The sequence below is a fragment of the Setaria viridis genome, chromosome 9 (genome assembly GCF_005286985.2).
Source record: "Setaria viridis chromosome 9, Setaria_viridis_v4.0, whole genome shotgun sequence".
Lineage (NCBI taxonomy): Eukaryota > Viridiplantae > Streptophyta > Magnoliopsida > Poales > Poaceae > Setaria > Setaria viridis.
Window position 1 is genome coordinate 1,607,353 of NC_048271.2, and position 11,606 is coordinate 1,618,958.

General features: G+C 46.3%; 3 protein-coding genes across 4 annotated transcripts; all 3 read left to right on the forward strand.

The window, feature by feature from the left end:
• The first annotated feature begins 8 nt into the window (after positions 1 to 8).
• LOC117840335 (uncharacterized) lies at positions 9 to 4,920 on the forward strand. Its single transcript, XM_034720838.2, has 5 exons — positions 9 to 1,641; positions 1,731 to 2,146; positions 3,118 to 3,432; positions 3,523 to 3,630; positions 4,052 to 4,920. Exons 1-5 carry the CDS (start codon positions 139 to 141, stop codon positions 4,386 to 4,388), a joined length of 2,679 nt encoding a protein of 892 aa, XP_034576729.1. The 5' UTR covers positions 9 to 138; the 3' UTR covers positions 4,389 to 4,920.
• A 73-nt stretch (positions 4,921 to 4,993) lies between these two features.
• LOC117840341 (uncharacterized) lies at positions 4,994 to 7,006 on the forward strand. Its single transcript, XM_034720846.2, has 2 exons — positions 4,994 to 5,441; positions 6,699 to 7,006. The coding sequence occupies exon 1, from the start codon at positions 4,994 to 4,996 to the stop codon at positions 5,438 to 5,440; it is 447 nt and encodes a 148-aa protein (XP_034576737.1). The 3' UTR covers position 5,441; positions 6,699 to 7,006.
• Positions 7,007 to 7,621: 615 nt separating this feature from the next.
• Positions 7,622 to 11,043, forward strand: LOC117840337 (calmodulin-binding protein 60 A). 2 transcript variants are annotated; one of them, XM_034720841.2, is made up of 7 exons: positions 7,622 to 7,878; positions 7,993 to 8,068; positions 8,640 to 8,692; positions 8,783 to 9,273; positions 9,587 to 9,747; positions 9,861 to 10,061; positions 10,170 to 11,043. In XM_034720841.2, the coding sequence occupies exons 1-7, from the start codon at positions 7,739 to 7,741 to the stop codon at positions 10,749 to 10,751; spliced, it is 1,704 nt and encodes a 567-aa protein (XP_034576732.1). In that variant the 5' UTR covers positions 7,622 to 7,738; the 3' UTR covers positions 10,752 to 11,043. The 2 variants fall into 2 exon arrangements, with proteins under 2 accessions (XP_034576732.1, XP_034576733.1); XM_034720842.2 differs by having other exon boundaries at positions 8,786 to 9,273.
• Positions 11,044 to 11,606: the final 563 nt, after the last annotated feature.

An 11,606-nucleotide genomic window follows, 5' to 3' on the forward strand; every position in this document is an offset into this window, starting at 1 on the left:
GAACCGACGGCTCGGACAGGTCAGGTTCAGGCCGCGACTCTATCCACTTCCCGGAGGCAAAAATCTCCCCCAAAATCCAAGGCGTGGTGGAATCCTAAACCCCTCCTCCCCCGCCGCCGGCGGCCGCCGCATGCTCGCATGGCGCTCGTCTCCACCGCCACCGTCGCGTCATCGTCCTACCACTGCGACCTCCTCCTCTTCCCGACGGCCAGGAGGAGCTGGCACGGGCCGAGGAGGAGCCGCGGCGGCGCGGGCGCGAGGCTCGCGGTGCTGGAGCGTGCAGGCACGGGCAGCGGGCTCGCGGTGCTGGAGCGTGCGGGCGCTGGCTCTGGCGCGGGGCTCGCGGCTTTGGAGCGGGCAGGGGCCGCCACGGCTGCCGCGAGGAGGGAGGAGGTGGTGCCCGCGGGGAATGGCAGGAACTCGTACGAGGTGGAGTCGCTGATCGACCGGCTGAGCAACCTGCCGCCGCGGGGCTCCATCGCGCGCTGCCTCGAGACGGCGCGGCACCGGCTGACGCTGCAGGACTTCGCGGCCGTTTACCGCGAGTTCTCCCGCCGCGGCGACTGGCAGCGCTCGCTGCGGCTCTTCAAGTATATGCAGCGCCAGTCGTGGTGCCGCCCCGACGAGCACATCCACGCCATCGTCATCGGTGTTCTCGGGCGCCAGGGCCCCGCCCTGCTCGACAAGTGCCTCGAGGTATTCCACGACCTTCCCGCCGAGTCCCGCACCGCGCTCTCCTACACCTCCCTCATCGCCGCCTACGCGCGCAACGCGCTGCACGAGGAGGCTCGCGCATTGCTCGACCAGATGAAGGCCGCGGGGGTCGCGCCCACCGCTGCCACCTACAACACCGTGCTCGCGGCCTGCGCACGCGCCACTGACCCACTCGTCCCTTTCGACATGCTCCTCGGCCTCTTCGCTGAGATGCGGCACGACGTGTCCCCCTCCGTGCGCCCCGACCTCACCACCTACAACACCCTCCTCGCCGCTGCCGCCGTACGCTCTCTGGCTGATCAATCTGAAATGCTGCTGCGCACCATGCTTGAGGCCGGCGTCTCCCCGGACACTGTGTCTTATCGCCACATTGTGGATGCTTTTGCAAGTGCCGGCAACCTCTCCCGTGTCGCTGAGCTGTTCTCTGAAATGATGGCCACGGGGCACACGCCAGATGCCTCTGCATATCTGGGACTCATGGAGGCACACACGCATGTTGGTGCCACGGCTGAGGCAGTTGCTGTGCTGCGGCAGATGCAAGCTGATGGATGTGCGCCAACAGCTGCCACTTACCGTGTCCTGCTCGATCTCTATGGAAGGCAGGGACGGTTTGATGGAGTGCGCGAACTCTTCCGTGAGATGAGAACTGCTGTACCGCCAGATACGGCCACATATAATGTGCTCTTCCGTGTATTTGGGGATGGTGGCTTCTTCAAGGAGGTGGTGGAGCTCTTCCATGATATGCTTCAAACTGGGGTAGAGCCTGATATGGTGACCTGTGAAAATGTCATGGCTGCGTGTGGTCGCGGTGGCCTCCATGAGGATGCAAGAGAAGTTCTTGAATATATGACCAGAGAAGGAATGGTGCCTACTGCGGACGCCTATACCGGCCTGGTTGAAGCTCTTGGCCATGCGGCTATGTATGAGGTCAGGATACTAACCCAGATCTTATTAGCATGGCCCTAAGATATCCAATTTCTAATGAAATGTTCATTGCTGTTCTTTTTGGTATGCAGGAAGCCTACGTCGCTTTCAACATGATGACTGAAATCGGTAGCTTGCCAACTATTGAGACCTACAATGCTCTTGCAAATGCATATGCTAAGGGTGGGCTGTTCCAGGAGGCTGAGGCCATCTTTTCTCGGATGACTAACAATGCTGGCATTCAGAAAAACAAAGATTCATTTGATGCCCTCATTGAAGCATATTGCCAGGGTGCACAATTGGATGATGCAGTGAAGGCGTACATGGAGATGCGCAAGTCCAGGTTTAATCCAGATGAGCGCTCCCTTGAGGGGGTACTCAATGCGTACTGCATAGCGGGGGTCATAGATGAGAGCAAAGAGCAGTTTGAAGAACTTCAATCTAGTGTGGCTGTGCCCAGCATTATTGCCTATTGCATGATGTTGTCACTATATGCTAGGAACGACAGGTAGTGATGAAGGACTACTTGTTTTAATCTGCCAAACTGTCATATTCTCTCTGGAAGATTGCTCTGGGTTTATAACTGGAACATTGATGCTAACAAACAGCTCATTGCATTTTTTAACTGAGAGTTACATTATATTAACAATATGTTATTAGTTTCCTTATCAAACTAACTGTTTTTTGGGGGAAATAAGAAAGGAGATTTATGAGCTTCGGTTTGATGTGCTTGCCATCTAGATTTTAGGTTGCTAATCAAAGTTCAAACTAGCAATAGGAACAGAAACTTCCAATGCCATCTAGATTTTAGGTTGCTAATCAAAGTTCAAACTAGCAATTGGAACATAAACTTCCAATGTAAACAATGACCCTAAGCCTCCAAAAAATTTAGTGGGGCTGGGAGCTCTGGCCAATACGCTGATAGAAGTCAAATGAGATTTAGATGATAATTTATCAGATCAGGGATCCTGATCCTTCTTCACCTCAACTAATACAATAAGCACTCAGTTTCAGAAGCTGTAGTTTTGTTGGTGTGTTGAATCACACTTCTAGATACCACTTGTTTCCAATATGGTGCTATTGGGTATGAATTCACATTTATTCTATGCTTTGGAATAGAAAAGATTTCTTCCCTTCTTTTGTGTGCCCTTTCTGGTACAGGATTCTTAGGTTGGCCAGGGCATGGCCTACATTATTCAGGGTTTCAGAACATTGATAATAGACAATCATACAGTAGCTATAGTTGTGTTTATCAGTTTGAATCAAAAAATTGTTGAGGAGGCGATCAATGCTTTGGATACAAGCATTTTTGTGTTTACATAACTTAGGAGTCGCTGAAAATATTTTCTTGTTTGGTGTCAATTACAATAACATTGTTGTGAACCGCATGTTCCCTGTTTCTACCCAATGTGATAGGACTACACCATAATCAATTTTCATTTTCATTTTTGAACGAATTAATCAATGTGCATTTTTCAGGTGGACTGATGCATATGATCTGCTGGAAGAAATGAAAACAAATCGTGCTAGTAGTACGCATCAAGTAATTGCTTCCCTAATCAAAGGGGAGTACGATGATAGCTCCAACTGGCAAATGGTTGAATATGCCTTGGAAAACAGTACTTTGGAAGGCTGTGACTATAGTATACGATTCTTTAATGCTCTCCTTGATGTGCTTTGGTGGTTTGGTCAGAAGGCCCGAGCTGCGAGGGTTCTGGATCAAGCAGTAAAATTTGGGCTCTTTCCTGAATTATATCGTGACACCAAGCTGGTCTGGTCACTAGATGTACATAGGTAATGCTATATCTCTCGTTCATAGTATTTACCTTAAGCAACCAGATTTTCTATTTGCCAGGATGTACTCATTATTAGCTTGCATTTCAGGATGTCGGTAGGTGGAGCACTGGTGGCTGTGTCAGTATGGCTCAATAAGCTTTATGACAGACTAAAAGGAGATGAAGATCTTCCACAGTTGGCATCTGTTGTTGTATTGTAAGCTTTTAGCCTAAGATTCAAATGTTCCTTTCGTATTATTGCCTTGTGTTGCTATGTTATGGTATATTCTTGAATTGCCTCAATAATGCTATTCAGTCGTTTTGGTTCATATATTCACAGAAGTGCAAATTGATTTTAAGCTAATTTCGATAGTGTTGAACTTTACATGAAGAGAGGGCATTTGAGGGCATAACTGAATATTTTTGCTGCAAGTGAAACTGAAGGCCAAACTTTTTCATAGGATAACAATACTTCATAGGCATTATTTCATTTTTTTATTCTCATAAAATAATATGTAACTGTTTGCACTGTTATCAATTTAAGTGAATATTTCCCTTCTTGATTCAAGAAAAGAAAATATTTTTCCTTATAGACTGTTTTGGTCTGTCTGACGGTTCTTCTATATCCACTTATCCAGGAGGGGAGAAATGGAGAAAAGCACGATTACAAGAGGACTGCCAACTGCAAAAGTTGTCTACTCCTTTCTAAATGACACACTATCAGCATCCTTCCATTTTCCAAAATGGAATAAGGGGCGAATCATATGCCTGAAGTCCCAACTGAAAAAGTTGCAATCAGCCATAGATTCCTCAAATGGATCTGCCACAGCTGGTTTCATCCCCATGACGAACTCCCATTTGCCATCACCTGGTTCCAAGATATATACTAGGGAGGCCCAGGCTGATAATGGCACCGGCCATTTACCTGACGAACCATTGGTAGAGGAAAAGGAGTCAGAGCTTCTTGCATTGTGAGTTTCCAGGAGCTGCTACCCTTCGCATTAGCAATCGTGATGCCATCAGTCTGAACAGGGGAGTTGAGATGCAGAATAACAGCCATATTTTTGGAGTTTGGGCATTCAGATCTTCATCTCAGTACTATGGCACGACCATATGCCTATTTGCATTGTGCAGTTTGCTTCAGGAAGTTTAGTATATGCAGTGGATGTGGATACCATTTCAGATCCACATGGTTGCCTGAATTTTGCCCGTAAATGGTGAGCCCCTAGTTACTGCAAGCTTGACAGACAATGCTGAACTTCCAGTTGCATTTCAGGATTTAGCTCGTTGTAGGGAGGAGAATGAGATTATGGATGTTTCTGTTAGTTGCTCACTTGCTCTGTATAACATCCATGTACTCCTAGCGCAACTCTGTAAAACATGATAGCCTCGTTAGCCTGGTAAGGGACTGTTAGTGAGACATGTCAATTGTCGATAAGTTCTGGATCCTGATGGAAATAGTGCATGTAGTGTGATTTTACTCTTAAAAGGGCAATTGCCACCTGAATTTTTTTGTTGCCGTTTTTACGCTGCCGTTGCTTTGTTCAGACGAGGAAGAACTGGGAAATCTTTCCACTGTCATGTGGAGTAGCCCCTACAGAAGCCACTGGCGTGTGGGGCCAGACCTTTCGATTTGTTACTCCAAACTACGCCTTCACCAGCCGTCGTTGCAACCGCGCAGGGTACTCAACCCAGGGAGCCACCACCTACCAGAGGCGGAAGCGACGGCGCCGCCGGAGATGGAGACGGAGGCGGCTGCGGCGAGGCAGGCGAAGGAGTCTCTGGAGCTGGCGTTCCAGCTGTCCCAGATCCTCGACACCGGCCTCGACCGCCACACCCTGTCGCTGCTCATGGCGCTCTGCGACCGCGGCGCCAACCCCGAGGCCCTCGCCGCCCTCGTCCGCGAGCTCTCCTCCGCCGCTCCCCCGGCCGCGGCGGCGGCGGCCCCCTCTCCCATGAGCAACGGCACCGCGTCGCCGGCCCCGGCAACAGCGTCGCTGTTCCCCTCCGGCCTTCGCCGTCCCTAGGGTTTGTGATATCCCCTTCTTCCCCGATGAGATTACTCACCAGTAATCAACTAGATCCCACCATATGCATCGAGCCGTTGTGAATGACTGAATATGGCATATCCTTCGTTTGAGTAATTTTGCGTCCTAGCTTGTGATCCATGTGTACTTCCTACAGTGAGTTACTAGTTCAGACTACAAAGATGTGCTGCGTCCTGCATTTGGAATTAAGATTCAAATCACAATGTATTTGGGACGCATAATAATTTTCATATGGCATTTCTACAAACAAAGAACAGGTATGGTGAGCTGTGGAGGCCGTTGCTTGTTTCTGTGGAACGAGAACAATTGTGTTAGTTTCCATCTCCTGTTCTTTATGCCGTCCGTTTAGCTATACCTTGAGTAGTGGATTGCCACTAGGTGTTTTGCAGCAACTAGTAGATTAATCATCTATGTAGAATGACAGCCCACCCAGTGTCCTATTACCAAACGAATTCATGTTGTAGTAGAGTGCTCACCCACAAGTTACTCGATCAGAATCTATAGAGTGCCACAACTTACTGGATCGCCCTTGGATAATTGATCATATGTAAAGGTGAAGAGCCGTTTGGTTGATTAATTTTGATATCATTATTTTTCCTGTGTTTTTTAAGCACATGGCTGGCGCTCTGTCCATCGATTAAGTAGGAAGCAAGAGAGTTTTGTTTTTCTTGCCTTTAACCGGAGGAACCAATAATAAGACAATAGTCAAAATTGTTGTTGATTGCAATTGTATATTCCATATGCCGAGTTTGTTTGGAACATGGATAATTGAGCAATGTGATGCATATGGTTTGTCTTTCTGCATGTACCATTTTCTTTTGTTTCCTTGTGCTGGATAGGTCTAATAATCTGTTATATCACCAAATGGTAACATTGGGTTTCAAGTAGGTTGATTCTTGTAATTCTGGTGAATGTTAACCATGTAGCTCTTTGATACCGATACTGCTCAGGACGAAATTAAACCTCATATCATGATGCTCTCACGCCACTAGGCAATAGCCCTCATACTGAGTACTGGCTGATTTTAGATTTAAATCGTTTGGTGCAATTTTTCTAATTTCAGATGATGTGCCTTGCGCAGTCACTAAGAATGGCTACTTTTCCTATCTGCTCCTTCAACATTATCATACATTCCTACTGCTCGCGTTGTTTTGGATTTGAAACTTAACCGAATTTTATCACAAACCTTCTTCTCTTGATGTTGATGATGGTATTTCTTGTATTTGTGCTTAAGCAGGTTCTGTTAAAGACTGAATGGAACAGATTTCATCATTTGAAGAAAGCAAATTTACTGTTGGAATTGCTGGATGAAAAGGAGTGCCTTAGAATTGCATTCGCACTGTTGTGGCTGTTGTTTGGACAAGAAATCTGTGGTACTGATTCACAGAGCTACTGAAATTGACGTATGCTTCGCGGGACATGTGCGGGTTAACAGTTGTGATCATAAGGAGTCATTTTCTTTTCATTTCTCATTAGAATTACGTCCATCAGTTGTATGTATCAGTTTCACGCTTGGTCTTCCCTTAATTATCCTCAGTTTGACAATACCGCACCCCGCATTGTCATGTGCTTATCCTTCGAGGGGGAGCGTGTCATGGCTACGATCGAACACTCACTTTCAGATCGCAGTCAAAAGAGAGGAGGATGACAAGCCGTCGCTGCGCCCGTGTCCCGTTAGAAGTGCATCGTGATGCCATCATCTTTCTTAATGGTGCTCCACTTGTCCTATTCTCGATTTTCACTATTAGTCGTCATTACAATGGTGAAAGTTTGATACCATCCGTGCAAGTTGGGGAAGCATAATTGAGCAGGTTTATTTGATCAACTCTTGCAAAGCTGTCCAGGTTCCATGGATCAATTTCGTATTGGTCAATGATTGCAAAGCCTTTTTAGAGATGTTGCAAGTTTATTTTAGTTTGATCAGGTCAGGAATTGTGGCTGAATCTTATAACAGAGCAAAAAACGTATTCGATCGAATCTTTCGTTCAATCCGGCAACCCACTAAGCTCTTAAAGAAAGCCGGCCTGGCCCGACCGGGCCTGGTTTCAGGTGGACCGGTCGTTCTGGACTGCCGATCTGCCCCCCAATGGCCCACTCGCGCATTTTCAGGTCATTTTTTTTTCTAGAGAAAGAAGAAAAAAAGATTAGCAAGGAAGCGAATGCGGTGTGGAGCTGCACGCACGGCGCGGGGTTAGGTCAAGCCGCGGTTGCGACGCGGTGGGCGAGCCGAACCAAGCGGCGATTGAGGCGAAGGGGTGGCGAGCGTGGCGGCCGGAGATGTCGCAGAAGAGGCAGCCGGAGGAGAGCGACGGCCCGCGCCGCGGCGGCGGCGGCGGAGAGGCTGGCGGGAGCTCGTCCTCCTCCTCCCTGCCTTACCGCCCCGGCGAGCCGAAGCGCCCGAGGGTCGCCCTCCGCGAGTAAGTTCGCCCTTCCCCCCTCACGGTCTCGATTGGAATCCCCCGGTTTGGATTGTGCCGATTAGTGGGCGTCGCTCTCTGATTCGGGGCTGTGGTGGCTTCCTCTTCCTGCAGTGTGATCACGGAGGTGATGCGGAACACCAGCATTGAGAAGTTCTTCATGGCGATCGAGCCCCTCATCCGGAGAGTGGTGAGACCGCCTTTTATTTCCGTTATTATGTGCTCCCATTTCTCGATTCCGTGGCTTGAAATTTCATAGGGTTTGGATATTTGGTATGATGTGCGCCCTTCAGACTGTATTTCATTTCTATCATTTGGTTGGTTATTTTGACGATCCATAGTACTATCTGTATCTGCTGCTGATTATACCCGCGTATTAGTTATGGGTCATTCAATCAATTGGCTAATTGAGAAGTTGCAAACATGCTTAAATTACTTCAACCGTTCCCAATTCTATGTATTGGAGCCCCTACGATCCTGCAAATTGGTTAATAATTACCATGTTTTTGGTTTTTATGTTACTGCAGCAAATTCTTGTTTAACATCCAAACTACTTCTTGGAGAAGCTATGCTTTTATCTGTATCATATTAATAGCTGTATAGGCAACCCTACAAAATAAAGCTTTGTTCCCTGTTTCTATTTTGTGCCCAGCCATTCCAATTCAGAGATAATTTTACAGGGGACCACAGCCTAGGTTCGCCTTCAACCATGTGTTACTTTAGCAATCTACCGATGGTTTTGATAGTCTGTTCATTTCTAGGTAAAAGAAGAAATCGAGTCAGCATTTGCGAATCATACCTCTATGATGGCAAGGTATGGCGTTTTTTAACACTACTTTGACAACCACCATGATTTGTGTTGGTCTCTGTATCGCTAATGAGTTTTTTTTTATTTTTTTATTAGAAGTGTCACGGACACTCTCCCATGTCCATCAAAGAATTTGAAGCTGCAGTTCATGACTAAACTTTCTCTTCCAATATTTACTGGCTCTAAGATTGAAGGAGAGGGCTCCTTAAGTATAACCATTGCTCTAGTCGACACTTTGACGAGACAAGTTGTAGCATCAGGCAAGGAGTCCTTGATGAAGGTTGAGATTGTAGTTCTAGAGGGGGATTTTGAAAGTGGAGAAGATGATGATTGGACAGCTCAAGAATTCAACAATAACATTGTTAAAGAAAGGGAAGGTAAAAGGCCCTTGATTTCTGGAGATGTGTATGTTGGCCTTATTGATGGCATTGGAACAGTAGGGGAACTTTCATTCACAGATAACTCCAGTTGGACACGGAGCAGAAAGTTCAGGCTAGGTGCAAGAACTGAGGATGGTTGTTTCAACGGCATTAGAGTACGGGAAGCAAAAACTGAATCATTTGTGGTTAAGGATCATCGAGGAGAATGTGAGTTTCTGATTTTCTCAAGTTTCAATGCGCAAGCTCTCCTTTTACTTTCTTGCTCTGCTGGACTCATGCTAGGCTTCTGAATGATTTGGTCTAGTGGCATTTAATTTAACAATTGCATGAAAAATATAAAATGAATTTCTTGTTGTCCTCTAGAGTCTAGACTTGGTTGAACAGTATGTTTCCTTAAGTGAAGGATTCTGATATCCCGCTGATCTACCTTCTCTAACTGAATGATGTGACCTACTATTTCTCCATTGCCTTGAATACTTTTAAAATGATATAATTTAATTCAATGTCTCCTCTTGACCAGTGTACAAGAAGCACCACCCACCATTTCTTGATGATGAAGTATGGCGCCTGGAGAAAATTGGCAAGGATGGTGCTTTTCACAAGCGTTTGAATAGGGAGAGCATCTGTACTGTTAAGGATTTTCTCACTTTACTACATCTTGATGGTCCTAGGCTTCGGAAGGTATTGTTCTGGTCTTCATTTGTTCTGCTGCTCTGCATGTTTGTTGCCTATGGGTAGTTGCAGTTCATCAAAGATGTGTACTATTAACCCCGCTCTATGTTCAAATCATGCAGATATTAGGTGGCGGCATGTCAACAAAGATGTGGGAGGCCACCGTGGAGCATGCAGAAACCTGTGTTTTAACTGACAAAGTGCATTACTACTATCCAGACAGTCTAAACAAAGCTGGTGTTGTATTCAATGTAGTTGGAGAAGTAAGAGGGTTAATATCTGATAAATTTGTTTCTGTTGATGATCTTACTGAAAAGGAGAAGGTAATGTTCCATCACTTTCTAAGTTCTTTTGAACAAGTTCACCTGGCTTCCTACACCCCCACCCATTCTGACCTTGACCATCTGTTTTTACATGTTTTCTATTTTCAGGCTGAAGCACGTGTGGCTGTGAAGCAAGCATATGAACACTGGAAGAATGTCTTTACATGTGACAACGGAACGCTTGTGGGTAATCCTTCGCAGCTGTTCAATATGAGATCTCTGTCTTTGCATGAAAATCAATATAACCCGTTTCCCACGCAAGTTTCTACTGATGACTTTGGTTTGAGCCATTCGCCTCTACCATCACCTGACATTTTCTCGATGGAACCATCGAGTTCCTTAGACCCTTGTGTACTGGAGACTGAGGTGGGCAATGAAAATCGATTTCAGTCAGGGGTGCTCCCAGTTGGTGGCCACGAAGTGCCACAAGAGTCTCAAACACTGGATAAGTTCTCCAACTCTTTGGTTTACGAGGACAGCAATCATCCCCCGTTCAGCGATATGTATTATGGCCCTGTAGATCCCAGCATATCCTTTGACACACAGGATCTTGGAGCTGCACTGAAAGGCTTCATTGCAACCATATCGAAGCCTAAGGCTTACAGAGGGTGGAGGACACTGTCTTATGTGCTAGGATGGATTTTCTATACCAAGAGAATTGTAGCAAGGAGAAAGAAATATGGGAAATAAATGTTTGATCGAGGCTGTGTCTTTGCGTAGTTAAATGGTGAAATACAAGTGGAGAGGAGATGATGTACATTAGATTCGTTGGTTGTCTTCTCTTGTTTTGGGTGCAGTTGGTAAGCTCTGCTGGTTTCTTGTGCTGTATATGAGCATTTTATCAGCTAGGGTTCCGATATGAGGCTGTAAATAATCAGATGAAGTTTTGTACAGGGTAAGGGATGCGCATACATGTAATGCACAAGTATTGGTGATGAAAAGCCGGGGTTTCGTTTTTGATGCGACCCGTGTATTCTGTAAAGCATGCTGGATAAATCTGCACTGTGTTGCGTGCTGCTTTTTATTGTAGGAATCCAGTGTTGTGCTGTGCGTGGCATAAAGGTATCTTGAGTTGAGATGCTACTCTAGGGTCATATCCCATCCTAGGGCAGAGGTGGTAAAAAGTTCATTTTTCACTCCTAGGGCAGAGCTTTCCCATCAAGAGGCATATTCTTATTCCCATTGTTCTAGTTTTATTGGGGCCTTTGTTTTGTTTGAGTAGATATGAACTTCCAAAAATTGAGTAAAAAGGAAAAAGTAAAAGTCAAGTGAACATCAAGGCCCCTAACTATAAGCCGTACAAAGCACTCCTGCCCTTAATGAAGGAGAAGGCGTCGATTAGAGGCCCAGAGAGACGTTGGGAAACGAAAGCATTAGTAAAGTACTACAGCATAGTATTGTATATAACCCTGATGATGCTCTCCCATCATCACCGAAAGATGCAAGAAAACTCGAGAAAGACAGAGGTTTGGTTTGGGCATTTGCAGGAGGAGCCAACGTCTTTATTCTCTGATGCACCCCCTGCCAGTCCCTGCGCCCGCCCAA

What these genes read in the sequence shown, in the direction of transcription:
- LOC117840335 (XM_034720838.2), top strand. Translation starts at nt 139, where the DNA reads ATGGCGCTCGTCTCCACCGCCACCGTCGCGTCATCGTCCTACCACTGC. An exon ending in GCCATGCGGCTATGTATGAG is followed by an intron (nt 1,642 to 1,730) that starts GTCAGGATACTA and finishes TTTGGTATGCAG; the next exon opens with GAAGCCTACGTCGCTTTCAA. An exon ending in CTATATGCTAGGAACGACAG is followed by an intron (nt 2,147 to 3,117) that starts GTAGTGATGAAG and finishes TGCATTTTTCAG; the next exon opens with GTGGACTGATGCATATGATC.
- LOC117840341 (XM_034720846.2), top strand. Translation starts at nt 4,994, where the DNA reads ATGTGGAGTAGCCCCTACAGAAGCCACTGGCGTGTGGGGCCAGACCTT.
- LOC117840337 (XM_034720841.2), top strand. Translation starts at nt 7,739, where the DNA reads ATGTCGCAGAAGAGGCAGCCGGAGGAGAGCGACGGCCCGCGCCGCGGC. An exon ending in ATGGTCCTAGGCTTCGGAAG is followed by an intron (nt 9,748 to 9,860) that starts GTATTGTTCTGG and finishes CAAATCATGCAG; the next exon opens with ATATTAGGTGGCGGCATGTC. An exon ending in ATCTTACTGAAAAGGAGAAG is followed by an intron (nt 10,062 to 10,169) that starts GTAATGTTCCAT and finishes TTCTATTTTCAG; the next exon opens with GCTGAAGCACGTGTGGCTGT.